Source organism: Sminthopsis crassicaudata, chromosome 1 (assembly GCF_048593235.1).
Source record: "Sminthopsis crassicaudata isolate SCR6 chromosome 1, ASM4859323v1, whole genome shotgun sequence".
Lineage (NCBI taxonomy): Eukaryota > Metazoa > Chordata > Mammalia > Dasyuromorphia > Dasyuridae > Sminthopsis > Sminthopsis crassicaudata.
Window position 1 is genome coordinate 20,956,815 of NC_133617.1, and position 25,718 is coordinate 20,982,532.

At 43.0% G+C, this 25,718-nt stretch overlaps 1 protein-coding gene, 1 long non-coding RNA gene and 2 other non-coding genes across 5 annotated transcripts; 3 read left to right on the top strand and 1 right to left on the bottom strand.

Annotated features, from left to right (window-relative positions):
* Positions 1-1,716: 1,716 nt before the first annotated feature.
* SIRT4 (sirtuin 4) lies at positions 1,717-19,037 on the bottom strand. 2 transcript variants are annotated; one of them, XM_074296288.1, is made up of 6 exons: positions 18,926-19,037; positions 13,464-13,536; positions 7,362-7,841; positions 6,307-6,601; positions 5,928-6,138; positions 1,717-2,229 (listed from the first exon to the last, which is right to left on the bottom strand). In XM_074296288.1, exons 3-5 carry the CDS (start codon positions 7,838-7,840, stop codon positions 5,986-5,988), a joined length of 927 nt encoding a protein of 308 aa, XP_074152389.1. In that variant the 5' UTR covers position 7,841; positions 13,464-13,536; positions 18,926-19,037; the 3' UTR covers positions 1,717-2,229; positions 5,928-5,985. The 2 variants fall into 2 exon arrangements, with proteins under 2 accessions (XP_074152389.1, XP_074152398.1); XM_074296297.1 differs by lacking the exon at positions 18,926-19,037 and adding an exon at positions 16,978-17,504.
* On the top strand, positions 16,230-16,370 carry LOC141552418 (U4 spliceosomal RNA). The gene has a single exon (XR_012485203.1). It is a non-coding gene; the product is annotated as a U4 spliceosomal RNA (small nuclear RNA).
* On the top strand, positions 17,471-24,841 carry LOC141558709 (uncharacterized). The gene is made up of 2 exons (XR_012487119.1): positions 17,471-18,320; positions 24,008-24,841. It is a non-coding gene; the product is annotated as an uncharacterized LOC141558709 (long non-coding RNA).
* On the top strand, positions 17,487-17,627 carry LOC141552419 (U4 spliceosomal RNA). The gene has a single exon (XR_012485204.1). It is a non-coding gene; the product is annotated as a U4 spliceosomal RNA (small nuclear RNA).
* Positions 24,842-25,718: the final 877 nt, after the last annotated feature.

A 25,718-nucleotide genomic window follows, 5' to 3' on the forward strand; every position in this document is an offset into this window, starting at 1 on the left:
GGAGGGTAGGAAATGCCCAGAAGGATCACTCAGCACACTGGTTGTATAGAAGAATCCCTAATCACTTTTTGTCTGGCAAAGTTTGCAGTAGGATCCAGACTGCCACATGTCAGTACTAAGAGACGCCCCTGATGGGTTTGGGCCGAGAGCCACACAGGATTTATCAGCCTCAGCAAATACCTTCTTTCTGATGCCCCAGAGCTTACCACAGTGACTGGCACCTAGTAAGCATTTAATAAGCGTTTGTAGGCGATGGACTTTTGGAAGACACTCTTTCAAAAGAATTCCATCGCTCATGATGAAACATACTACCCACCTCCTGACCAAGAGGCATTAGGACTCAGAGTACAAACTGAGACTTTTGCAAAGGGGTAGAGCAGTGGGTAGAGCTCTGGGCCTAGAGTCTGGAAGACTCGTTTTCCTGAGTTAAAATCTGGCCTCAGACTCTTACTGGCTGGGTGACCCTGGGAAAAAAAAAAAAAAATCACATCTTGTTTGTCAGTTTTCTCATCTGTAAAATTGGAGAACCACTCAGGATCTCTGACAAAAAAAATAATCCTTGAAATGGTATCATGAAGAGTTAGATATGACTGAATGCACTGAATGTGGCTGATTGGAGGTTTTGTGGTTTTTTGGCTTGATTATACATGTTTGTACCAGAATATTTTGTTGTTGATTCTATATATATATATATATATATATATATGTGTGTGTGTGTGTGTGTATTTTATTTCAGGATGAAAATGAAAATGTTTCAGGATGAAACATCCAACAGAGCCAATATACCTATGGGTTCTCAGGCTCCACATTTTGTAACACAGAGGGCCAGCCCTCAGGACGTTGTGCCCACCTGATCTTCCTGGCAATTCTATTTTCTGGGCAGCCCTGCACTAAATTCACCTTTTAGCAACCCAAGGTTGATCCCTGTTGGCCAGTTTTAAATTACTGGCTCTTTCTTCTAAATATCAGAAATCTGAGCTGGATTTTTAAAAAAAATAATATTCTGCAGATAACGACGTAGAAAGAAAACAGTTTTATTTTCTCTGGACCAAGAACAGTGGAGGGACTCAGGAGTACCAGATTCTAATTATTTTGCTCTTATGGACTCATTGCATAATCATTCCAGGTTCAACATGCCCTCACTTTGCCCAGCTTCAGGCTGGCTACACTGGGGTTTGCCAACAACTGCCCTTCACGTGGGGTGCTAGGAGAGTTATTCATCTGTCCAGGTGACAAAGTTCAGTATATTTCCAAAAATCTGGGGATCTCAGTAAAGGCCTGTTTGTTTTCCAGGTATGTGTCCAGTGAGCTCATATTGCCTGCCCTAATTTCAGACAGAGGACTTCCATTTAGAGAGCTGTGATTCTCTCATTCTTTTTCCTTTGCTGATTAGATGGTTTAGAAAGCCTGAGCTGTACCTACTGATTCTCTGTAACAGAACAAATTCAAAACAATGACCGTTAATGCACAAGTGGAATTTCACCGTTTCTCCGACAATTTGGGCTTTAAGGCAGGTGGTTGGCCCTGGTCTTGGAGATCAAAGAGAAATCTCTGGAGATTTCCACCACAAAGTCTCCTTTTCTTGTTAACGACTGAAATAGAATACAATTCTATGTGTGTATATGTATCACACACACACACACCCTATACCTGGTGTGCTGAAGAAAAGAAGTCTCCCATGATTCCTTGTTTAATAAAAATTCATTTAAATCACTATTTGCCCTGCCCATAGGAAATATATTCATTTATTTTCTTAAAAGATATTTTAAAAATGTTTATTGATTGATGGAAATAGTGCTGTTAAAAATAACTTTAATAAAACTAAATTAGTGTTTCATCCTCCCCTTTCCTCAAAGGGCAGCAAGACCACTACCCAGATCCCCGTGGACATCTCTCTGGCTTCCGTACTAGGACCGTCACCAACCCATAACGAGCAGGTCAGCTCTGAGAAGGGGGTGCTGCTTGAAACCAGCATTGTCCACCTTAAAGAAAGCTGCTGCTGGAGAAGAGATGTTCCTCAGGTGCCTATTCTCCAAACAATGTGCAATTTCCAAGTCACTGGCAGGAAATATGGCTGCACAATTGGACGCTGGCCCCTGGTCCGAAGCAAGATGCTGGGATGGATGAATCCGGTTGTGTGTGCCCTCTACTGGCTGAGAAACGGCATCTACCATTTTGAGGTAGGTCTGGGCAGTAAGAGGAGGGTGGGAAGGACATCTTGCAGGTATTCTGAAAAGAGAAGAAACAGGGAGAGCTGGGATCTGTGAAGAGCATCACAAGGTCACAACTTTAAATTCAGAATGGTCCTTGGAAGCCACTGAATAATAATAATAATTATTGTTACCTCAGATTTGTTAAGTCAGATGCAAGTATAGATATGCCCACTTCTTAGAATAAATAGTACTTTATCTACCATGGCCTGAAAAATCTAGTATATGTGGGAGGGAAAAAATCCTATTAGATTTAAAAAGTGAAATATGCCTTAAGAGTTTAGGAGAATCTAGAATTGTTTCTCAGTCAATGTGGGAATATTCAAAGGATTCTGTCATTTCCTCATCCCTTGAAATTCCCAGGAGGGAAAACTCCCTCCACTTTGGTAGATTGAAGTCTATCTCAGATTTAATAAATATCATGAGGCCTAACACTCCCAGATCTCACACTGTATCACAAATTGGTAATCATTGGTATTGGCTAAGAAAAAGAATTGGGGATAAGTGAAATATAATAGGTATACAAGACAATAGTAAATGACTACATCATCTAGTGTTTGATAAACCCAAAGACCTAAACTTTGGGTTAAGAAATCACTTTTTGATAAAAATTGCTGAGAAAACTGGAAAGCAGTTTGGCAGAAACTGGGTTTAGACCAATATCTTATATGGTATAAGTACATATTATACTCTTTACTGTATAGCAAAAATGGTAACTTAATTTAGACATAAAGGTGAAAATTAGGGGAGCATGGAATAATTTGCCTGTCAAATCTATGGGTAAGGGAAGCATTTATGACCAAACAGAGATAGCAAAATGGATAATTTTGATTACGTTAGGATTACAAGGTGATAACTCAGGTTGTCTGAGCAGTTCTCTAGCTCGGAGTTCACACCTTTGGACTTCTGGGGGGGAGTTTACATGTTTAAAAGAGTTTGCACCTTTAAGAGGAGCAAGTTCATTGGTTGAAGTATTTCCCACAAGCCCCTGAGTTCTCACATGCCCATTCTCTGGGAGGATAAAAGAAGACAACATTGGGCCTGGAGAAGCAGTCTGGATTGGGGAAGGACAAGAGCTGGAGGAGATTCAGAGCCTGGATTCAGGAAGAAGAAGAGGCTGGCTGGAGGCTCCAGAAGCCTCCCAAGAAACCTGCACCCAGAGAAAAGGATTCACAGAGAAAAGAAACCTCTTCCCAGAGAAGGATTATAACTTAAGAGACTTGGCGCCCAACGTGGGGCAAGGACTTATTATGAGCCCTTCAGAGGAGCTAGCCCGGACCTTGACATTTGACATTGACACAGGAGTCCCCGAGATGCCAAGCAAGAAGAAGTACAACACACGCTTCCCACTGGCCAGGATCAAGAAGATCATGCAGACGGACGAGATCATCAGCAAGGTGGCTGCAGCTGTTCCTATCATCATCTCCCGAGCACTAGAACTGTTTTTGGAATTGCTTCTCAAGAAAGCCTGTCAAGTGACCCAGTCCCGGAATGCCAAGACCTTGACCACCTCCCACCTCAAACAGTGTATCAAGTTATAGCAGCAGTTTGACTTCCTGAAGGACCTGGTGGCTGCTGCACTGGACATGCAGGGGGACGGAGAGGACAATCACCTGGACAGCGAGAAGGGAGCCTGGAGGGGCCAGAAGCCTGGAAGCAGCCAGAAAAATGGCGGTGCTGGAGGAAAAAGGGAGGAAAGGGACCGGGGCCGGCTGGGTTGGGCTGGGGGCTGGGACATCTAAGTGAAAACTCAGCGGCTTGTGGGAAATACTTCAACCAATGAACTTGCTCCTCTTAAAGGTGCAAACTCTATTAAACATGTAAACTCCCCCCCAGAAGTCCAAAGTTGCAAACTCCCAAAGGTGTGAACTCTGAGCTAGAGAATTGCTCAGGTAACCTGAGTTATCACCCTGTAATCCTAACAGATTACATTAAAATTAAAAAGTTTTGCACAACAAAATCAATGCTGCCAAGAATAGAAGGAAAGCAGGAAACTGGGGGAAGCCATTTAAAGTAAGTTTCTCTGATAAAGGCTTCATTTCTCAATTACGTAGAAAACTGAATCAAATCTGTAAGGATACAAGTCATTTCCCAACTGGTAAATAGTCAAAGGATATGAACAGGCAAGTCAGAAAAAGAAATCAAAGCTGTCTATAGTAATATGAAAAAAATGCTTTAAATCACTATTAATTAGAGAAATACAAATTAAAACAACTCTGAGATACTTCACACCTATGAAATTGGCTACTACGGCAGAAAAGAAAAACGATAAATGTTGAAGATGTGGGAAAATTGGAACACTTATGCATTGTTGGTGAAGTTGTAAATTTATCCATTCTGGGGAGCAGTTTGAAAGTCTGCCCAAAGGCTTATAAAAATGTGTCTACCCTTTGACCCAGTAATTATTATATCTATAAGAGATTTGAGAGAAAAAAAAGCATATATAGCTGGGGTATGTGTGTGTGTGTATGTGTGTATGTGTATGATGGCAAAGAACTGGAAATTGAGATACCTATAAAATGGACAATGGGTAGTGGTATGTATGGAACACTATTGTGTGAAAAGAAATGATGAGCAGGATAATTTTTAAAAATTCTCAGAAGAATCCCATAAACTGATGCAAAGTTAAGTGAGCAGAACCAGGAAAACTGTGCACAGTAACAGCAACATGGTAATGAAGGTCAACTGTGAATGACCTGGCTACTCTGACCAATACAATGATCCAAAGCAGTTCCAAAGGACTTCTGAAAAATGTTCTCCACCTTCAGAAAAAGACCTGATGGAGTCCGAATGCAGATTGAAAGCATACTTTCTTTATTTTTCTTGTTTGTTGTGCTTTTCTTTGCAACATGACTGATATGGAAATATATTCACAACTTCAAGAAGGGGGGAGGGAAGAGCAAGAATTTAAAACTTAAAAATTTTGAAACGTTAAAATATTTTACATGTAATTAGAGAGATATTTAGTGAAATAAAAATATATTGGGAAAACAAAAAAAAAATAAACAAAAAATGTCACAGGATAATAGGATCATAGATCATAGAAGTACAAGGCACGTCACAGGTATAGCCTCTTAAAAAAGAAAACTCGAGAGAGGAGAAGCCTGATGCGGTCCAGTGCTGAGATCAGACACTACTTTTCACCAACCCTAGATCCCCAGTGACCAGACAGCTAGAAAGGCTATGGATCTTGCCTGTTATTTTTTTGTTCACTTGTATCCAGTTCTTTATGACCCCATTTGGGTTTTCTTGACAGAGATATAGAACCTGTTTGTCATTTCCTTCTCTTGCTCATTTTATATATGAGAAAACTGAGGCAAAAAGGGTAAAGTGATTTGCCCAGGGTCACCCAGTTAGGAAGTATCCGAGGCTGGATTTGAATTCAGGTTTTCCTGACTCCAGGCCTGGTGCACTATCTGCTGCCAAGATCTTTTTTTTTTTTTTTTTTTTTTTTTTTTTCCTGAGGCTGGGGTTAAGTGACTTGCCCAGGGTCACACAACTAGGAAGTGTCTGAGACCAGATTTGAACTTGGGTCCTCCTGATTTCAGGGCTGGTGCTCTATTCACTGCACCACTTAGCTGCCCCTTAGCTGTCAAGATCTTGACTACGTAAACCTAAGTCCAGTACACTGCACTATCTCCTTCTGTGATTATTACTCCATGTAACTTATAGAGCTAAAGTCCTTGATCCAGGCTTAGTCCCTATAAAAGGTTTTACCTTTAGCAGCTCAGGTCCAGTAAAGTCCTCCTTTGGTCTTAGGAGCCATGAGCCCCAATCACTGTGGGGCTATTAAAGGCAAGAGCTCTGCGCATCGGAAATCCAGCTTCAGGCAGGCAAACTGGTCTGACCTCGTAGGCCCAATGTTCAGGATTGCAATGGGTAGTTTCTTTTCATGGGCTGCGAGAATGAACTTGTAGCCAGAGTACACCTGCATGAGAAAAAAAAGGTGCAGAGGGGATAGCTGACAATGATCCAGCTAGCTTCAGAAAAATAGACAACCCAGATCAATTTCCTTTCAGCCAAACCTGCTTGAGCTCTCCCATCCAGTGGGCAAACAGATCCCCCTTTGACTGAACCAGGGGAAGACACAAGGTACCTGCAAGGAAGATCCAACCACCAGAATGGCGTCGGCTTCCTTCACACGCATGTGCACGAAGTCCACCTTATCATGATCCACCGTGTCCCCAAAGAAAACAACATCCGGTTTCAGAGGGCCTCCACACCTGGCGCAGGATGCAACTTGAAAGCTTCGTACTTGGTCCTCGGTCAGGAAGACATCGCCGTCGGGGGCCACGCCGTGGGCCTTGGCTTCCCAGGTGCTATTCAGGGCTTCAAATCGGTCCTGCAGGGCCTGCCGGGGAGTCTGCAGTCCACAATGCAAACAAAGAACCCTACATGTGAGACAGGAAAAGGAAACTTGGAGATGCCCCTTTGGGACGTTCACCAACTAGGTGGAAATTTGGTTCTGGAAGAAATGCCCCACACTGACCCAGGAGACAGTCTAAGGACTCCTCTTAAGAGAAGAACCCTGTGGAGGTTGAGGGAAAAGGAGGAACACCATGGCAATGTGACCCTGACAGAGGCTCTCCCCACCCAGCAATCCCTTTGACCTCAGTCTAATTATAGCTTTGGAAGTCAGGACCGCTGAAAAGGAACTCATTCATTCACGTTTTCAGCATCTCCACAATCACCATTTTCTCTCCCAGTCATCCCAACAGTTTCCAACTTGTTTACAGGGGGAAAAAATGCCACTTTCCTATATGCCCCATCTAGTTACCATTCCATGTCTCCCCTTTTCAATGCCAAATGTCCTGAATGAGTGACCTCTGCCCAATGTTCTTTAGTCCAGGCTCTGTCCTCAGGGTAGGAGCAGAGAACATGGATGTCGGGGTTACACCTGGGCTGGCATTTGGAAATGGATGAACAATGACAGGACAAGGGGACTAGGGAATCAAGGCTTGAGAACAGCATAAAAGTGAAATGGAGAGAACCACAGGAAGCAGATGTGTCCAGAGCCAGTAAGCTCTGAGTTCAAGTTCCCCCACTGACAGAATCTGGCTCTCTGACCCTCTTAAATCCCCCAGCAAAAGCTCTAGGCAGCTCTCTAACTAGATGTGGTGGAGAAGGTCCTGCACCCATACTGGGACTCACCTATACATGCAGCCATGGAGCTCCGTCAGGCGCTGACTCCCCGCCTTGGTATGGAGAGCATCCACATTTTGGGTCACCAGCCAGTAGAGCTTCCCGAGTCTCTCCCAGCTGCTCAGGGTCAGATGGGCCGCGTTAGGCTGGTGAGACGAGAACTGAGGCCACCCAACAAAATTTCTTGCCCAGTAGCGCTGGCGGATTTTAGCACTTCGGACAAAGTCCACGTGTTGGATAGGGCGCCGGTCTGTCCGGGCGTAGAGCCCCACCTTTTCGGACCTGTAGTCGGGGATGCCTGACTCGGTGGAGACTCCAGCTCCTGTCATCACCAGGAGCCTTTTGGAAAGCAAGATGAAACGCTGCAACTCCTTGACTTTCTCCTGGTCCAGGGGAGGACACGGTGGTACGAAGGTGCCCACTGCTGTGTGGGAGCCCCGGGGGTGCAGGAGGCGAGGGGTGAAACTACACAGAGGGCTCATTCTCATTCTAGGGAAAGGAAGAATACAGAAAACAGTCTCAAATACAAATGATCAGACAAAAGCCTCCCAAAAGGAGGGTAAAAATGTGCCTGGGGCTGTCGGATGAGATATTGAAATCAATCACTTGGTCATATGGGGGCAAAGAATGAAACTGGGGGGAAAAAAAAAAAAAAAACTTAAGTAAAATAATAATGAATTTAACAAATAAATCAATGAACAAATATGTAATAAGTACCAGGCAATGTACTAATAAGCACTGGGGATACAAAAAAGAGGCAAAAGAACTTACAATAGAAGGGAAAAGGCAGGCAAAAATAGAAACATAAGGAGAAGCTAAAACATGTTAATTTTGCTCGAAAGAAAAATGAAACATACATAGAAACTATGAAAATGTCATTGGAAAGGACAAAAAGAAAAAACTGGAAGCAAAAGCTGTGTAATTACTATGACCAAATTTGTCCCTGAATGAGAGAAATGAGAATTCAGCCTCCAATGTTCTTGGCTGAGGTAAGGGACTATGGGTATGGAAATGCTGCATCTTCTATTGGTTGATTGTATCGGTTAGTTTTGCTGAATTGTTTGTTTGTTTTTTTTTCTCTTTTTTTAATCTATCACTCCTGTATTGGGAGACAGATACTAGGTGATTCAGGATAATTGTACACAATTTCAAAGTCCAATTCTTTTTTGTACAGCAAAATAACTGTTTGAACATGTATATATATACATGGTATTTAACTTATACTTTAACATAAAATAAATAAATTATACTTCTAAACAAAAAAAAAAAGGAAAAAAGAAAATTAGGTGATCTAAAGAAAAAATATATAAGTAAATAACTTTCTAAAGAAAGAAAAATGAAAGTCTTCTGTTCTCACTGGACCCATCTCATTCATAAAAAAAAAAAATTCATCTCATTTGTAAAGATGTATTTTAAATTCAAAATATGAGGGAAATTGTACCTTTGACAGAAAGAAAAGCAGTAGACAACTCAAACCAATCACCTTCTTGTGTCAAAAGGGAAATCCTGTCACAGAAAATGATGGCATGGAAAGGTGCTCAATCCTGCCCCTTGCACTTCAGTAGACCTTCCTATACCCTGAGGCATCGAGGTAATTCGGGGCTAGAAGGGTATGCTTGGAATTCAAATATAGCCTGAGAAATTTACTGGCTGTGTGACAAGTCACTTTGCCTCAGTTTCTCCAACTGTATCATAGCACCTACCTTCTCAGGGTTGTAGTGGGGATCAAACAAGATGATATTTGTGAAGCATGGCACATAGTAGGCACATTATAAATGTTATTCTTGAGCTTTAATCAATATAAAAGGAAATAAATTCTAGTTTACGATGTCTATACATATCACAAAATAGGGATTAATTAACATAACTTGTCCATACTCCCTTGATAAGCTTCTCATGCCTTTGGAAGATGACATGTGTCTCCAGACAATCTCCAGATTGGGAACTTCTGGTATAACTGAAAAACCACCGAGTATGGAGACAGGACCTGCCATAGTCCCCTCTCCTTCCCTTTCCCATTTGGGAGGGGGATTGCCCTTCTCAAGATCTTGATGTAACCTTTAAATACCCAAGGCCTTGCCTTCATCATTGGCCCTCTTTGTACTTTGTACAAGAGAGAAGCCGGCATGCATGCCTAATTCCTCTTGTAATAAAACTTGTTACTACTCGGTCTTTTGAAGTCGAGGCTGTTGGCCGACATGTTCAAATAGCAGCTCGGAAGCTGCTTCTTTTTACCTGTGGGACCTTGGAACAGTCATGGAGCTTCTGAAGCCTCCATTTCCTCTATAAATTAAGAGAAGAACAAGAACAAAAGAACTAAGAACAAAAAACAGAAATAAATAAGTTACAAGGTCCAAAATAAACCCACAAATGTAAGTCGTGAGAGTGAGTAGAGATAAGGAAAGGCCAAAGTATCCCAACTAGGAAGAGACTTCTTTGAGTCTTGAGCTGTCTCAAGACTGGGAAGGGGAAAACTTCCCAGAAAAAAAATCACTCTCCTTGGAGATTCAGAGACATTTTACTAATAGAATCAAGATGTCTACCAAATCTACCCAAAGGGGATCCATGGAAAAAACTTACCTATTGACTAAAATTGACATGAATTACAAATTTTGGCTAAAATGACATATGATGAATGATTGGATGAACAAAAAAGTATTAAGTGCTTACTGTTCACCAAATACTCTAATAGCTAAGGAAATAAAATTTTAAAAACCCTACTCTCAAGGAGCTTCCTGCTTTATTGGGAGAAATAGTACATAAAAGGAAGTCCTCTAGTAGAAAAACCTCAAGGTAATTAATGGGGGATGAGGGGAAGCTTCCATGCCAAGATTCAAGAGTCATGAAGACTACGAAGAGGTCAGAAGACAGTGCAGGGGTGTGGGAACAAATGGGAAGAACTGGTAGTTCTTCATCTCGCCAGAAGGAATACAGCTGAGATTTAACAAGCACACACTAAGGAAGGGGAGGACAGGGAGGAAGAAGGGGAAGGCAGAAAAACAGGTAGAAATAAAGGAAGTGGAAAAACAAAGTAGCAGTAAAAATTTATTTTAAAAAACAAATTGAAATTTCTCTGCAATAATCAGTGTTTGCTGCTTTTTTCCTTCCTTTTTCCTCCACTTTTTAAAGAATTCTCTAAGAGATGACTCTTAAGAGAAAAAGAAAGGAAGGGATCCAGAGGAATATTTAGTTAATGTAAGAAAGCAAAAAAAAGACAAATTTTTATATTAAAAATGAATTTCCTTATGTTAATTTTGCAGTTTTTCTTTTGTTGTTCTCTATTTGTTATTGTTTGTTTGTTATAAGGGATGGATGACTCTTTGGAAGGGTAAGAAAGGGATGAAGGAAATTTAGATGCTAAAAGAAAAGATTTTTTTTTTTAAGTATTGGCAATTTCCTCAGTGTTTCAATGTTTCAAATGCATAAAATAGATATACAGAATTACAAAGGAAACCAATTATATTAAAATAGTTGTAAGAAACAAAATATCTTTCAAAGAACTCCATTGACTCTGATGAATGCAGGAAAGATCTTACATTCTTACAAGGTGAGTAGATACATTTTTGAAACTCCAAGGGCAGCATTTGATGAATGCAGGAAAGATCTTACATTCTTACAAGGTGAGTAGATACATTTTTGAAACTCCAAGGGCAGCATTTTATTTTCTATCCGGAAGCACAAGTCCCTCTCCTGACTCCCTATCAATTGAATGTTAACAAAAGTTATAAAGACTTGAATCTCTACCCCTCATTACCTAGCCAGTCCCTGCTCCCAAGGAACTTTCATTTTGGGGGAGAAATTAACTTTCACCCTTTATTATTCTTTGATGTCTCTGTGGGCTTCAGTTTTCCAATTTAAGTTTCATTTATCCCACCAAAATGCTATCTATTCTTCACATAGTTCTCAAAATATTAAAATGACTTCATGGAACCCAGGTTAAGAGCCTCGGATTTAAACCTTTAATCTTGGGGCAGCTAGGGGGCGCAGTGGATAGAGCACCAGCCTTGAATTCAGGGGGACCCGAGTTCAAGTGTGACCTCAGAGACTTGAGACTTCCCAGCTGTGTGACCCTGGGCAAGTCACTTAACCCCAGCCTAAAACAAATAAATAAATAAATAAATAAACCTTTAATCTCATCAATAATCAAATTAGTCAACAGCCATTTACCCTGATGTCTGCTATGGGGGCAACCTTATGTCAGATGCTTGGGATACAAAATCCATCATGAGATTGAAGTGAGGAAATAGGCACCAGAAGCTGTAAATAAACTAAGATTTGGTAGAGCATAATTGTAAAAGAATATTATATGGGGGCATCTAACAGGCAAAGTGGGTAGAGTACCTGCACAGGAGGACACGAGTTCAAATTTGACCTCAGACACTTAATACTTACTACATAAAGGACTTAAACAAGTTATTTAACTTCAATTGCCTCACTAAATATATACATACTATATATATAATACACTAGAGATTCAGTACAGTTTAGTCGACCAAAAGAAATCAAGTCAGATATTAAGTACAGATTACAAAGGTTTTGCTAGTTTATTACATGAAAAGCACACAAAAAGGGGTTTTTAAGTTAACAAGGGGAAAGACAAGTTTCTTAGTGGGAAGAAGTCATTAAAAGGAAGAAGCCACGAGGTGGGAGTACCCCATTGATTATAGGGCTAAATCCATACAGAAGTTTAGCAGACTAACTCCAGGAAGAATAATATACCGTTGACTGACGGGCTAACCCTAAAAGAGTTAGCTATAACAAGGAGAAAGCTGCCACGAAGTGACAGTACCCTAGGGTGGGCTAGTCCTAAAAACGAATTAGCCCAGATCACTCCTACTTCAGTAAGAGCAAATCTTTTAAAGGGGTAATGTGACCTGGGAGGAGGGGACTGATATAACTTGGCTTTCTGATTGGAGATTTGGGAGATGGCAGGTTTTTTTCTTTGAAAAGAAACTAGGAAAAAAAAAAAAGCAATGTACAGGCACAAAATATTTACAGCAGCTCCTTTTTGTAGTGGCAAAGAATTGGAAATTGAGGGGACGCCCATCAGTTGGAGAATAGATAGAGCACAACTGTATGTAATGATGCGTCGTATACTATTGTATTGAAATGATGCTCCTAAAAAGCCTGGGAAGACTTCTCTATGAACATCATGATGCAAGGGAAATGAGCAGAACCAGAAAACTACTCAATAACATTAACAACGGCGGCGAATGAAAGACGGGAGCAGCTAGGGGGCGCAGTGGATAGAGCACCAGCCTTGAATTCAGGAGGACCCGAGTTCAAATCTGATCTCAGACACTTAACACTTCCCGGCTGTGTGACCCTGGGCAAGTCACTTAACCCCAGCCTCAGGGAAAAAAATGGCTACAAGAATGAAAGATGCCCTCCACGTGCAGGGAAACACTACGGAGTCTGAATGCAGCGCACAGCTACTTGTCAACTTTTTCTTTCACAACACACTTAATATGGAAATATGTTTTGCATGACTGCGCAGGACAGAACTGCTGCCTCCTCATTGAGTGGGGGAGAGAACAAGGAAGGAAATAATTTGGGTCTCAAAAAAACTTTGTAAAAAATTGTTTTTACACGAAATGGAGAAAAAGTAAACTATTTCAAAAAGAAAAAACAAACGAGGCGAGTGCAGAGCTCGTGCTTGCGCGCCTGAATCCCGGCTCGGTCCGCTTCGGGCTTGGGACCTCGGACCTCTCACGGGCTTCCAGGCGGCCACTTCGTCATCCATAAAATGGGAGCGGCGGTTCTAAAAGCGAGATCCTACGCCCCCACGTCCGTCAGCTAGGAAGCAGCGAAAGGCAAGGGGCAAAACGAGGTAAAAGGGGGCAGTCCCGGCCTCCGGGAGCCAAACGCGCAGGGGACTGGGCAGCGGGGGCGGGCGGGCCTCCCATCCCAGGCCCTCGGCGGGAGCGGAGCTCCGGGTCCCCACAGCTCCGGCTTCGGGACCGAGCTCCCAACTTTCCGGCACCCAGGATGCGGCGGGGCAGCTCCCTCCGCCCCGGCCAGACGCCCCGGCTTCACTCGCTTAGGAGAGACCGGCGCCTTCCGGAGGGCGGCCGAGGCCCTTTCCCCTCCCAAAGCAGTCACCACACTCACCTTTCACTGTCCGGAGACGCGCAGGGAAGGGCAGGCTGCTCGCTTCCTCCCGGGACTTGTAGTCAACCGCAACCTAGAGTGACAGGAGACAGGAAAACTACAATTCCCAGAAGCCACTGGGCAACCTGTCCCGCCTCTGCTACCGTATTGCTCCTAGTGTTTGGGTTTGTGTTGCGGTAGCAGGGCCTAAGTATGCTTTGGGGGTTTTGCTTGTCCCCTGCTTGAGGGCCTTCCTCGTGGGTCACAAGGACATTTCTTCACAGTCCTTGGCAGTGCAAATTATATTCTATTATACGATAAGATCGGATCTATTGTTTTGTATCCTATCACACTGAATGATGTTGACTATTGAATTGTATTATTTGTACTGCATTATTGTTATTTATACATTATATCATTTATCTTATATTGGATGATGTTGAAACTAATTATATTGTATCATATTGTATTAAATTATACGGGATTATATTGTATTATGTTACATTGTGTTATGTTATGTTATGTTACATTTATATATTCTATGTGGAAGACTTTTTTTTTGTTTTTGTTTTTCCTGAGGCTGGGGTTAAGTGACTTGCCCAGGGTCACACAGCCAGGAAGTGTGAAGTGTCTGAGACCAGATTTGAACTCCGGTCCTCCTGAATTCAGGGCTGGTGCTCTATCCACTGCGCCCCCTAGCTGCCCCCGGAAGACTTTTTTAATAATAGATTTTTATTTTCAAAATACATACAAATATAGCTCCCAACATGCACTCTTGCAAAACTGTGTTCCAAATTTTCTCCGTCTCCTCACCCCCTCCCTGAGACAGCAATAAATGTTAAACGTGTGCAATTCTTCTACACACATTTCCACAATTATCAATCTGCACAAGTAAAATCAGATCAAAAAGGAAAAAATAAGAAAGAAAACAAAAAACAAGCAAACAAGATGAAGAAAATACTATGTTGTGATTCACACTCAGTCCCTACAGCCCTCTCTCTGGGAACAGAGGACTCCATGACAAGAATATTGGAACTGGCTCTTTTCAACAACGAGGTGATTCAGGCTAATTCCATCAGAACTGATCATCACATGATCTTCTTGTTCCTGTGTACCATGTTCTTTTGTTTCTGCTCCCTTCACTCAGCATCAGTTCATCTGAGAACTCAATCCAGGCTTTTCTGAAATCATTCTGCCATTCTTTTCTTATAGAACAATAATATTCCATAATAGCCATATACCATCACTTAGTCAGCCATTCTGCAACTGATGGGCAGCCACTCAGTTTCCAGATCCTTACTGCTACAAAAAAGAGCTGCTACAAACATTTTTGCACGGGTGGCCTTTCCCCCCTTTTTTATATGACCTTTTGGGGTACAGACCCAGTAGAGACACTGCTGGATCAAAGGTTTCCTAGTCTTTTGGACATGGTTCCAAACTGCTCTGCAGAATGGTTGGATCAGGAAGTATTGTTCTTTAAGACAAGTCTAGCAACCAGAGCACATGGGATGTGGAACAATGGGCACAGCGCTGCATTTAGTCAGTCCAGAGTTCAAATCTGCACTCATTAGCTGCCTGCCCCTGTTGCCTGTCTGTTTCCTCCTCTGTAAAATGAAGAAAAGAATATAGCACCGACCTCCCAGGGTTGTTCTTTCAATCTTCATAATCTACAAAGGAGGTTGTTCAACTGGTGCTAACATTCCCATTTTACAAAGGAGGAAACAAAGGCCAGAGCCTTGAAACCCTGGGAAATCTGAACCAAAGTTATTGTCTCTACTTCAGTTATATTGTTTCTTTAAGGTTCATAAACTGCTTTCCTCATACTAACCATTTAAAGTATTATTATTTTCCCTATTTACAGATTGTTGAAATGAAGCGAAGGAAGGTGTCTTAAGTTTTTCAAAGCCATCTAAACAGATATCTCTTTCCAGGCTCAAACCCCCCCAAGGGGTAAATATACAGATATTACAGATTATCCTTTCTTCCAGATGAGAAAACTGAGGTTCAGAGTAGCTAAGAACTGGTCCCAGGGCCCATGATTAGGGGTCAGCTCTCCTGCTGACTCTGGGTCCAGCGCTCTGTTTACCACATTATACTACTGCTTATAAAACCAAGAATTACTAAAAAATTTACCATGCAAAGGCATCCAAAAGTTTTAGGGCGCTTTTAAGTTCTTAAAGGCCAAAATTGTACTAAACCTTCTGACCACCGCTTGATTGTTCCTAAGTTTGTGGGGTAGCCGTAAAATGGAAAGACTTGGTCAATAAACCTGGGTTCAAACCCCAGCTCTTATGCCTTCTGGCTGGGTCCCCTAAACCTCCCTGGGCCTCTTCAGTAAATAGAAGGGCTGAACTCGGTGACCTCTCAGAGGGTGACTCCAACTCTGGAATAGGGACCCCCCATAAGAAAGCGAGCAAACTCCCATAGACCCAAGAACACGATCGATCAAAGGCTCCCTCTCATTGCCTTCTCTTCACAGATAGCCAATAGCCTCTTCCCTCCAAGCCTCCAATGGGCCCATTTCCCCGAGTGCCTTCCGTCGGGAAACTTGATTAGCATGCTACCTCCCCCATAAGGCCTTGCTTCACCGTCACAGGGTTTAAAAAAATCCTAAAAAAATTGCAAACATCAATGATAGTCTCCAGCTTTCAGCGAATTTGATGGCACATGGGTGCATTTTGAGATAAAATCATTTATTTGGGGGTGCACGTCCCAAAGAATAAAGTCAGCCTACATTGTACAGCTATCGACTTTTTAGTGGGCGATGGGTTCGAGGAAGGGCTCGTTAGCTTTGCGCAGTGGCAGTATCGTAGCCAATGAGGTTTAACCGAGGCGCGATTATTGCTAATTGAAAACTTTTCCCAATACCCCGCCATGACGACTTGAAATATAGTCGGCATTGGCAATTTTTGACAGTCTCTACGGAGACTGAATCTTTCAGTTTAAAAAAAAAAATAAAAAATTTTCCTTCTCTGGGCTTGAAACGCACTGTCCTCCAGGAGTTTTGTAACTTTTGGAGCAGTTAAAAAAGCTTGACTTGTTTGTAAGTGTAACGTGCTAGCCGTGATTCATTAGCTCTGTAATTGCAGGGAAAATGATTTAAAGTTAGTTGCTATCCTAATGTTTGTTTAGTCCTGAGATAATCGAGGAAAGCCGCTGTGCTGAAAAGAGGATTTCCGGAGCATGCTGACCTGACAGGATCCTGATTGAATGGGAGAAGCTGAACTTTCTCCTCTCTCTTAGTCCGCTAAGATCCTTAGATTTGGTTTCTAAGTAAACTCGTCCCTTCCTTCCCGAGTGTTAAAATCTGTGCTTGTTCGGATGCCTTTTCCCGCAATAAGTGCGGAGCAGAGCGCCTTGATTTTGCAAGGCCCCCGTTTGGGGAGGGTGGGAAGGAATAAAGCCGCTTCGCTTCTTTTTCATGGTCGGGGGCCGTGGGGTTGAATGGAGTTTCGAAAGGCTAGTTGAAAGTGACTTTATTTCACGCCGGGGAGGGCGGAAGGAAGCGGGACTGACAAGGAAGGAGGGTTCTTACCCAGCATGTCTGCCGTTCCCCACCTCCATTCTCCGCTCTCTGCCAGGAGCGGGCCTTCCAACATCCTCTCGACCCTCTGAATCCAACTAGATAATGGCAGCTCATAGTCTCTCCTCCTCCTCCTCTCCAGTCACCCCTAACCGTCCTTCATCTGCCCGGCTAACCACAGCCCACTTAACTTCCTGCCCTGCGGCCAACTCAACGCTCAACTCTGAGCACGCGTTAAGTAAAACTAAACTCAAGCTGCGCGGGCTGAGCTAGAGCGTCATCCTCATTTGCATAGGAATCCCCAGAATCCTCGGCGCCCGTTTGCTCGGTTTTTCCTGAGATTCTATTTTCAGACGTCCGTATGCAAGTGATCAGAAAAGTTCCTGAATCTGTAGTCCTAAGGTCCGGCGGGACCCAAAAACAAGAACCAGCAGAAATTACTCCATATCAGTTCGCGTCTTACCCTCTCTGAAAAGAGAGTCACCAGCCGTGGGGGACGGGAGCCCAGGCCGAGTCTCGTTAGCTTTGCGCAGTGGCAGTATCGTAGCCAATGAGGTTTATCCGAGGCGCGATTATTGCTAATTGAAAACTTTTCCCAATACCCCGCCATGACGACTTGAAATATAGTCGGCATTGGCAATTTTTGACAGTCTCTACGGAGACTGAGTTTTTCTCGTAGCAAAAAGAATGCTTTAACAATTTTCTATTCTTTACTACTTGTTCTCCACTCTTTTTCAAATTTCAATTCTCAAATTTTGTCTGTCCTTAGAAATAGCGAGATTCGCGTAACGCCCAAGAGCAAAGACTCTTCCGCGTTTATTTTTTGTGCTGGATTGTGGGCGCCACCTTCCGGCGACCGCTTTGGGAAAGGATCCTGCTCTCTGAAGTCTTGTGTTCAAGGCTGGTTCAGGTAATGCTTCCGAGGCCGCTTACCTGGTTCAGGTAATGCTTCCGAGGCTGCTTACCTGAGCGATTTGGGCCAAACCGCGCCTCTGAGCCCGTTTCCTCTCCTGAGACATCGAGGTTCGCCTCAGCTCGGAAGTTTCCCGGGCCAGAAGCAGACTTCGGAGTCCGCCCTCCTGGGAGGAAAGGAAACTCGATTTGCCGCCTCGTTCTCGCATCGAACTTGGCCCAGCCGGAAATCGTTCTGTCCAATCCCTTCTGTCTCACAGAGGAAACCGACCAGGCCCCGGCCTGTGGAGTCATGCGTTCGGTGCCATCCTGGAGGATGGCTCGGAGTCCCTGCCCCTCGTTCCTCTCGCGGCCCCCGCTGCCTGGTAGGGAATAAGGAGACCCGTTTATGAGTGAGAACGTCAGGGGAGGGAAGGGAGGTCCATTACCTCGCTTAACCAGGGGTGAGTCCTTGAATCAATCCACGTTTATTTAGCACCTTTAGTTCCATTTCCTGAACTCGAAAGTTCTTTCTGGAGAAGCGATGCTTACTTGATTGGCAAGTCCGAGACACAAAGAAAACGGAAGTCAGGGAGACGGCCTCTGAGGGGTCCGGGGACGCTCCCGAGGAACTTGGGCTTGAGCTGAGGGACTCCAACCCAGAGAGGCAAAGGGAAGGATGCTTTCCGGGGTTGACGGGCCGAGGCCGGGTGTGGCCCGGATTCTCACCGTGTCGTCAATCCGGCTTCGTCTGACTCAAGGTAGCGCCTTTGGACCCGAGGCCAAACAGACCGGAGCAGGGACTTCTCGCTGTGGATGGCAGGATCCATAAATCTACATGCGCTTTTTAAAAAAAAATTTTTAACGATCGAATTTTTTTCCCCTATCCCCCTCTTTTAAAACAAGAGGAGAGGCAAAACCTTAGCGCTCCGGCCGTGGAGTCAGGAGCACCCCAGATCAAATCCATCCTCAGACACTTGACACTTACTAGCTGCGTGGCCCTGGGCAAGTCCCTTACCCCCACCCACCAACCCCCTCACAAAACAAAACTGAGCAAATCAATTCCCACTTTGGCCATTGTTGGAATACACGGGAGCCCCGGGCAGTGGCTGCGGAATGGATCCCGGAGACGAGGGGCAGCGGCTGCTCTCCGACCTCTCACCGAGAGGCCCTGCGCTGTCTGACCTCCCTCCTCCTCCCTCTGCCTCCAATTTATCTCACTCCCAGTCCGCACACCTGAGTCAGCTCCTTCAGATGCTGTGATCCACAGCTGGGGAGGCTTCGAGAATCCTCCAGTCAATAGACTGCCCCTTAACGGGCCCCATTTAGAAAACTCTCTGTCCGGGCGTGGGACCCGCTTCACCCGGGCTCCAATGTGTTCCCGGTTATTCTGTGGAGCAGAATTCAGTATTTGCTAAGCCCGTCCCTGTATGTCATGCTTTGTGCGAGGCGTTAGGGGTGTCTTTGCACTCTTAGCTTGGGGGGGGGTTACAAGGAGACAGATAAGTAAAGGCAGCTTCCCCTCCCCCACCCCCCCAAATGTTCCCCGTGGGACTCTGCCACCCATTCTTGGCAGAGAATACTGGAGCAGTTCGCCATTTCCCTTTTGTCATTTCCTTTTCCAGCTCATCTTCCGGATGAGGAAACTGAGGCAAACAAGGTTAACCGACTTATTCAAGGTCACACAAGCTAATGAGTGTCTGAGGCCAGAGTTGAACTCAGGAAGATGGATCTTAGGGAAGACACTAATACCTGGAGCATGCAAGCACCGAAGGAAGTTAGGAGTTTCAAAAGGCAGGAAAAGGAAAAAAAAAAAAAAAAAAGGGAGAATATTCCAAGCACGGGGGCCACCCCGGGCAAAGAGGTAGGAATGTGGAGTGTGGGGAAGAGCCAACAGACCGGTCTGACAGGCTGAGAGGAGGCAGCCTGAAAGAAAGGCTAGGTCACACTGGGAAGGCGTTTGTATTTTACCCCTGAAGGTTCTGCCAGAGTGTAAAGGCATGAAGGCCTCAGGTTTGTGCTTTAGGACCATCCTTCTGACAGTTTGGAAAGATTGGATTGAAGAACCGAATGAATGATTGAGTTTTTAAACACATGTTTTTGGGTAACCTAGGTCAAATCCCTTATCTTCTTAGTGAAGGGAGAGGGGAGGGGAGGGAGGGAGAGAATTTGGGGGAAAAAAGAGCCTGAACTTGTTTTTCTGTGCATTTGGGAGAAATTAAAATATTCAGTTATAAAAGAAGAAGAAAAGCATGTAAAAAGTGCCTACTGTGTGCTGAGTGGCAGGTATAAACACACAAGTGAGATGCTCCCTGCCCTTTTTAAAGGGCTTGTATTTTTAAGAAAGCCCAGACATAGTAGTCCTTATGTCTGGGAGCTGCGGGGTTTGAGGGTGGAGGCCGAGGCATTTTCCAGTAGTAACAGTTTTGTTGATTTAAATATTCCTGCTGGAGCAAGAGGAGAGGATGGGGGAGGGAGGGGATAGCACGTGAGGCAAGGCAGGTGCTGAGTCCCCTGTGGAGCCAACTTTTTCCAGGTGGACAGCTGGGGGGGCAGGATGACCCTGGGATTAGATAAAGAGCAGGGGTTCTCAAAGTACGGCCTAGGCGGCCAGGCCCATTATGGCAAATGGGCTGAGGGGCAGAGACAGAGCATGAGCTTTTGTTTTACTATAGTCTGGCTCTCCCACAGTCTAAGGGACAGGGAACTGGGCCCCTAGTTAAAAAGTCTGAGGACCACTGGTATAGATAGTGCCCGAGCTGAGCTTGCTCCCTCACCATCCCCATGAATCACTTGACATTGCCCAGAGGGACCCAGGGAGGACAGTGCCAGTGGATGGGAGGGGGAGAGCTCCATAAGCTCCGTCACAGGGGAGGTTCCTTTCAGCTACAGGACAGACTAGGCAGCCATTGAATTCCTGTGGCTCTGACACTGTGACTCTCACTGGCTATGTGACTGTGAACAAACCCCTTTAAACTCAGCCTCAATTTAATTTACTAATCTGCAAGTAGCAAATTATTATTATTATTATTATTATTTTGCTGAGGCAATTGGGGTTAAGTGACTTGCCCAGGATCATACAGCCAGGAAGTGTTAAGTGTCTGAGGTCACATTAAATCTCTAATCCTATCTGCTAATCACAAGGTCACCAATCAAGAAACTGGAGGAAAAAAACAAAAACAGTTGCTCCCCTGTGCTCTATACACTTATAAGTTTCTCAGCACTCCTGCTATCCTCTGGGGTCAAGTTGTCCAAGAGAAACAGGGAAAATAGTGATAATAAATAACTAGCAAAATCATTCATCTTCCTTAGTTCAAATCTGGCTTCAGACACTTCCTGGCAAGTCACTTAATCCTGTGTGCCTCGGTTTCCCCATTTGTTAAATGAGCTGCAGAAGAAAATGGCAAACTGCTCTGGTGTCTGGTGACCCTAAATGGGGTCAGAGGGAGTCAACAAACGCGTTTTGTCTATGACTGTTTCTGAAGTTTTAGTCATTCCTGAGAAGGCCTGTGAATACAGGGACTGTGTCCTAAGGACCCGCAGTCTTTCGTGGTAAAGAACTGGTGGAAGGAAGTAGGAATATTTATTTTAGAGTGGAGGATGGGGGTGGGAGAAAGGTGGGGAAAGGAGGACAGGCTCCCATTATTACAGGGGCTATCCCAAGGAAAGGGGAGTAGCCTCGTTCAGTTTGGCTCCTTGGCAGAACCAAGGCCACAGAGGGAGAGGTTTAGACTGACTGCCACTGGAAAGTGTTTTTAATAGTGAATAATCTCGTGCTGAAAAATTATCTGTGCATATATCTTGCAAATAAAAAGTTATAATGGAAAAAAAAAAAAGCAACAGTGACTAATCTCCCAAATTAGAATTGGGAGCCTCAGGAGGGAGCAGACTTCTCCTCTCTGGAGTCTTCACATGGAGGTGGGAGGCCATTTGTTAGCGATGTTGTCCAGGGAATTCTTGGTCAAAGCTAAGTTGGGTGTGGTGGTCTCTGGGGCCATTGCCTTACCTTCTGTCCTGCAGCCAGGTGGATACCTTGTCTACCCCGCCCTTCCAGCTCTAGAACCCAAATCAATTCAATAAATCTGTTACTAGGGAAAGAGTGTGTCAATCCACTTCCCATGGCTCCACTTACCCTCCCAGGCACTTTTCAACCTAAAACTTCTCTTCCTGGCCACCTGTGTGTTTTTGTTTTGTTTTGTTTTTTGTTTTTTTGTGTGTGTGCCTCTTTTAAGCATACTTATATGAGATATATGCCATTTTTCTGAAAGTGGAAGATTACACTGAATACTTGCAGAATAGAGTTGAGGAGACATCATCCTGCTCCTTTGGTTTCCAATCTCAAGAGATAACTTGAAAGGTTTCAGACTTTCTTCCTGCCCAAGAGTGGGGGAAAGCCGACGGCCCCTTCAGTTCAATTGTATTTGATTGATAAGGACCCTGTGGACCATATCACGCCAAACTGTCCATGGGGTTTCTAGAGAGATCCTGGAGGGGTTCGCCATTTCCTTCTACAGTGGATTAAGGCAAAGTTACCCGAGATCAACCCAGCCAGGAAGCATCTGGGCCACTTCTGAACTCGGGCCTTCCTGACTCCAGGCTTGTTGCTCTATTCCCCGAGCCACCTGTGGCTCCACTTCTGTCTCACTTATTACCCCGGAGACTTCAGAGAATTTCCTCTTGTGTGAAATCTAGGACTCTGTCTTGGCTAAGCTGAGATATCTCCTTCCCAATGGGAAAGTTCACTCACTCTGTATTTTCTGATATATTCTCATCTGTACTTTCTCTAACTTCTGTTTGCTCTCAGCTTGAATAAATAATTTTATTTGCTATTTGCTGCCTATGTTCATTGTGAAACTGGATTTTAGTGGGAAGAGAGCCAAGGTTTGAAGTTTGAGTGCTTGGGGCACTCCTTCCCCATTTTATTTATTATTTTATTTTATTTATTATTTTTATTTATTATTTATTCATTGTGAAACCGGATTTTAGTGGGAAGAGAGCCAAGGTTTGAAGTTTGAGTGCTTAGGGCACTCCTTCCCCATTTTATTTATTATTTTATTTTATTTATTATTTGTTCATTGTGAAACTGGATTTTAGTGGGAAGAGAGCAAAAGTTTGAAGTTTGAGTTCTTGGGGCTCTTCTTCCCCATTAATGAATAGCAATCAAGACCTGAGCTTGAACCGAAAAATTATTTCCCATAGACAATATCTAAAGGATTTCATATTTAGGGATATTTTTGGCCTTCCATACAGAGAAGTCTGGATCTTTTTTTTTTCCATTTTCTTTCATGGGATGTTTGCAGTACATTATTGTAAAATTTGGGTCAAGTATTTGACTATAGGCTCTGTGTCATCTGATGGCCTCTGAGTCCATTAAATTCCCATTTAATTTCTTATGCTAACGGGAGATATATGGAAACTGAGAAGGGGAAAGTGGTTTTGTGTGAGGGATGACTAATTCTAATTCAGTTTGCTTTCTCTCTGAGGAAAGCTGAGAGACCTGCTTTAGGGCCCTGACTCTCTGTTCCCTTCCAGGAATTAAAATTGGCCTTTGGAGGAAGTCAGTTGTAAATACACTAGAGATATCTATTCATGTCTCCTTACCCATCTAGACCAATCTGGACACAAAGATATGCCTTTTATGTGTATTATTTACCTTAAGAGAATATAAAATCTTTTGAAGGGAGAGACTTTCCTGAAATTGTCTTTGTATATTTAACTTGACACATAGTAATTAGTTAATAAATGCTCATTCATTCTTTCATCTAGTCATTTCTTCTTTCTTTTTCTTTTTGATGTACCAATATCTACTCTTATAGTGAGAATTAAAAAATTTAAAAAAATTTTTCCAATTACATGTAAAAAGTTTTCAATATTTACTTTTATAATCATTTATCCATTTTTAATTCATCCTCCCAAAAATCTAAAGCAAATGCTTCACTACAGTTAGGGAATTGATTATGGTAACACTTATAATTAGATTATGTAGCATTTTTTCTAGTAAATTTATTTATTTTGAATACTTTATGAATCATCTTGGGAGAGAAAAATTAGAGCAAAAGGGAAAAATGATGGGAGAAATCAAAAAACAAAAAAGAAGTGAACATGATGTGTGGATTCACATTCAGTTTATTTGTTCTTTTTCTGCTTGCAGATGGCATTTTCTGTCCAAAGTCTATTGGGATTGCTTTGGATCACTGAATTACTGAGAAGAACCAAGTCTTTCCTAGTTGATCATCACACATTTTTGCTGTCGCTGTGTACAATGTATTCCTAGTTCTGCTTGTTTTACTCAGCATTAGTTCATGTAAATCTTTCTAGGCCTTTCTAAAGAGGGAAAGGGACCTGTATGTGCAAGAACTGGAAACTGAGTGGATGCCCATCAATTGGAGATTGGCTGAATAAATTGTGGTATATTAATATTATGGAATATTATTGTTCTGTAAGAAAGGATCAGCAGAATGATTTCAGAGAGTCCTGGAGAGACTTACATCAACTGATGCTGAATGAGATGAGCAGGACCAGGAGATCATTGTATACTTCAACAACAATACTGTATGAGGATCAATTCTGATGGACGTGGCCCTCTTCAACAATGAGATGAAACCAAATCAGTTCCAACAGAGCAGTAATGAACTGAACCATCTAGACCCAGCGAAAGAACTCTGGGAAATGAGTATGAACCACTACATAGAATGCCCAATCCCTCTATTTTTGTCTGCCTGCATTTTGGATTTCCTTCACAGGCTAATGGAACACTGTTTCAAAGTCCGATTCTCTTTGTACATCAAGGTAACTGTTTGGGCATGTATACATAGATTGTATTTAAATTATATTCTCACATATTTAACATATATTGGTCAACCTGCCATCTGGGGGGGGGGAAGGAGGGGAAAAATTAGAACAAAAAGTTTGGCAATTATCAATGTTATAAAATTACCCATGCATATATCTGGTAAATAAAAACTATTAAAATTAAAAAAAAAAAGATCAAATGAGTTGTCCTACTACTAATAATAATTTCATGTCTCCATTCCTTTCCAGGCTATAAGATTAACTCATCTACCCAGGTCTTTGTTTTTCAGGCCAGAGAAACCCTTGCACTCTGGAAGTTCACTCCATACCTAGATCATTTCTGACATGGGAAGTATCTCTGCCTTGTGGTTCTCCCTCTGACTGGTAGGTTTCTCCCAGAACCACCATGTTAAGGAGGACTTCCTTTCTCTCCAGGCTTCACTCCTGATTCATTGTCCACGGGACTTTCTCTGTCATGTCAGTCGGAAAGGTACCTTCATCATCCCTCCATCTGCCGCCTTCAACTTCCTTTTATGCATTGTCTTTTCGTGTGAGCATGTAAGCTCCCTAAGGGATTACAGGACTAATTTTTTTTCTGCTTCTAATATATATATATATATATATACATATATATATATATATATAAAATGCTCATAGTAATTACTTAATAAGTGCTATTTGTACTTATTATTTGATTTATAATTGCTAGCTAGTCTTTTATTCGATGGAGTTCAGGTAGAAACCTGAACCAGTTTCTGTCCTACTGCTATTTTATTTTATTGTTCTGCAGAATATTACGTAGTTCAACCACACTTATTATTTTTTAAAAATTATTCTAGCTTTTTATTTACAAAATATATGCATGGGTAATTTTTCAGCATTGACAATTGCAAAACCTTCTGCTCCAACTTTTCCTCTCCTTTCGCCCACCCCCTCCCCTTGATGGCAGGTAGTCCCGCACATGTTAAATATGTTAAAGTATAAATTAAATACAATATACGTATACACATCCATATAGTTATTTTGCTGTACAAGAAGAATCAGACTTTGAAATAGTGTACAATTAACCT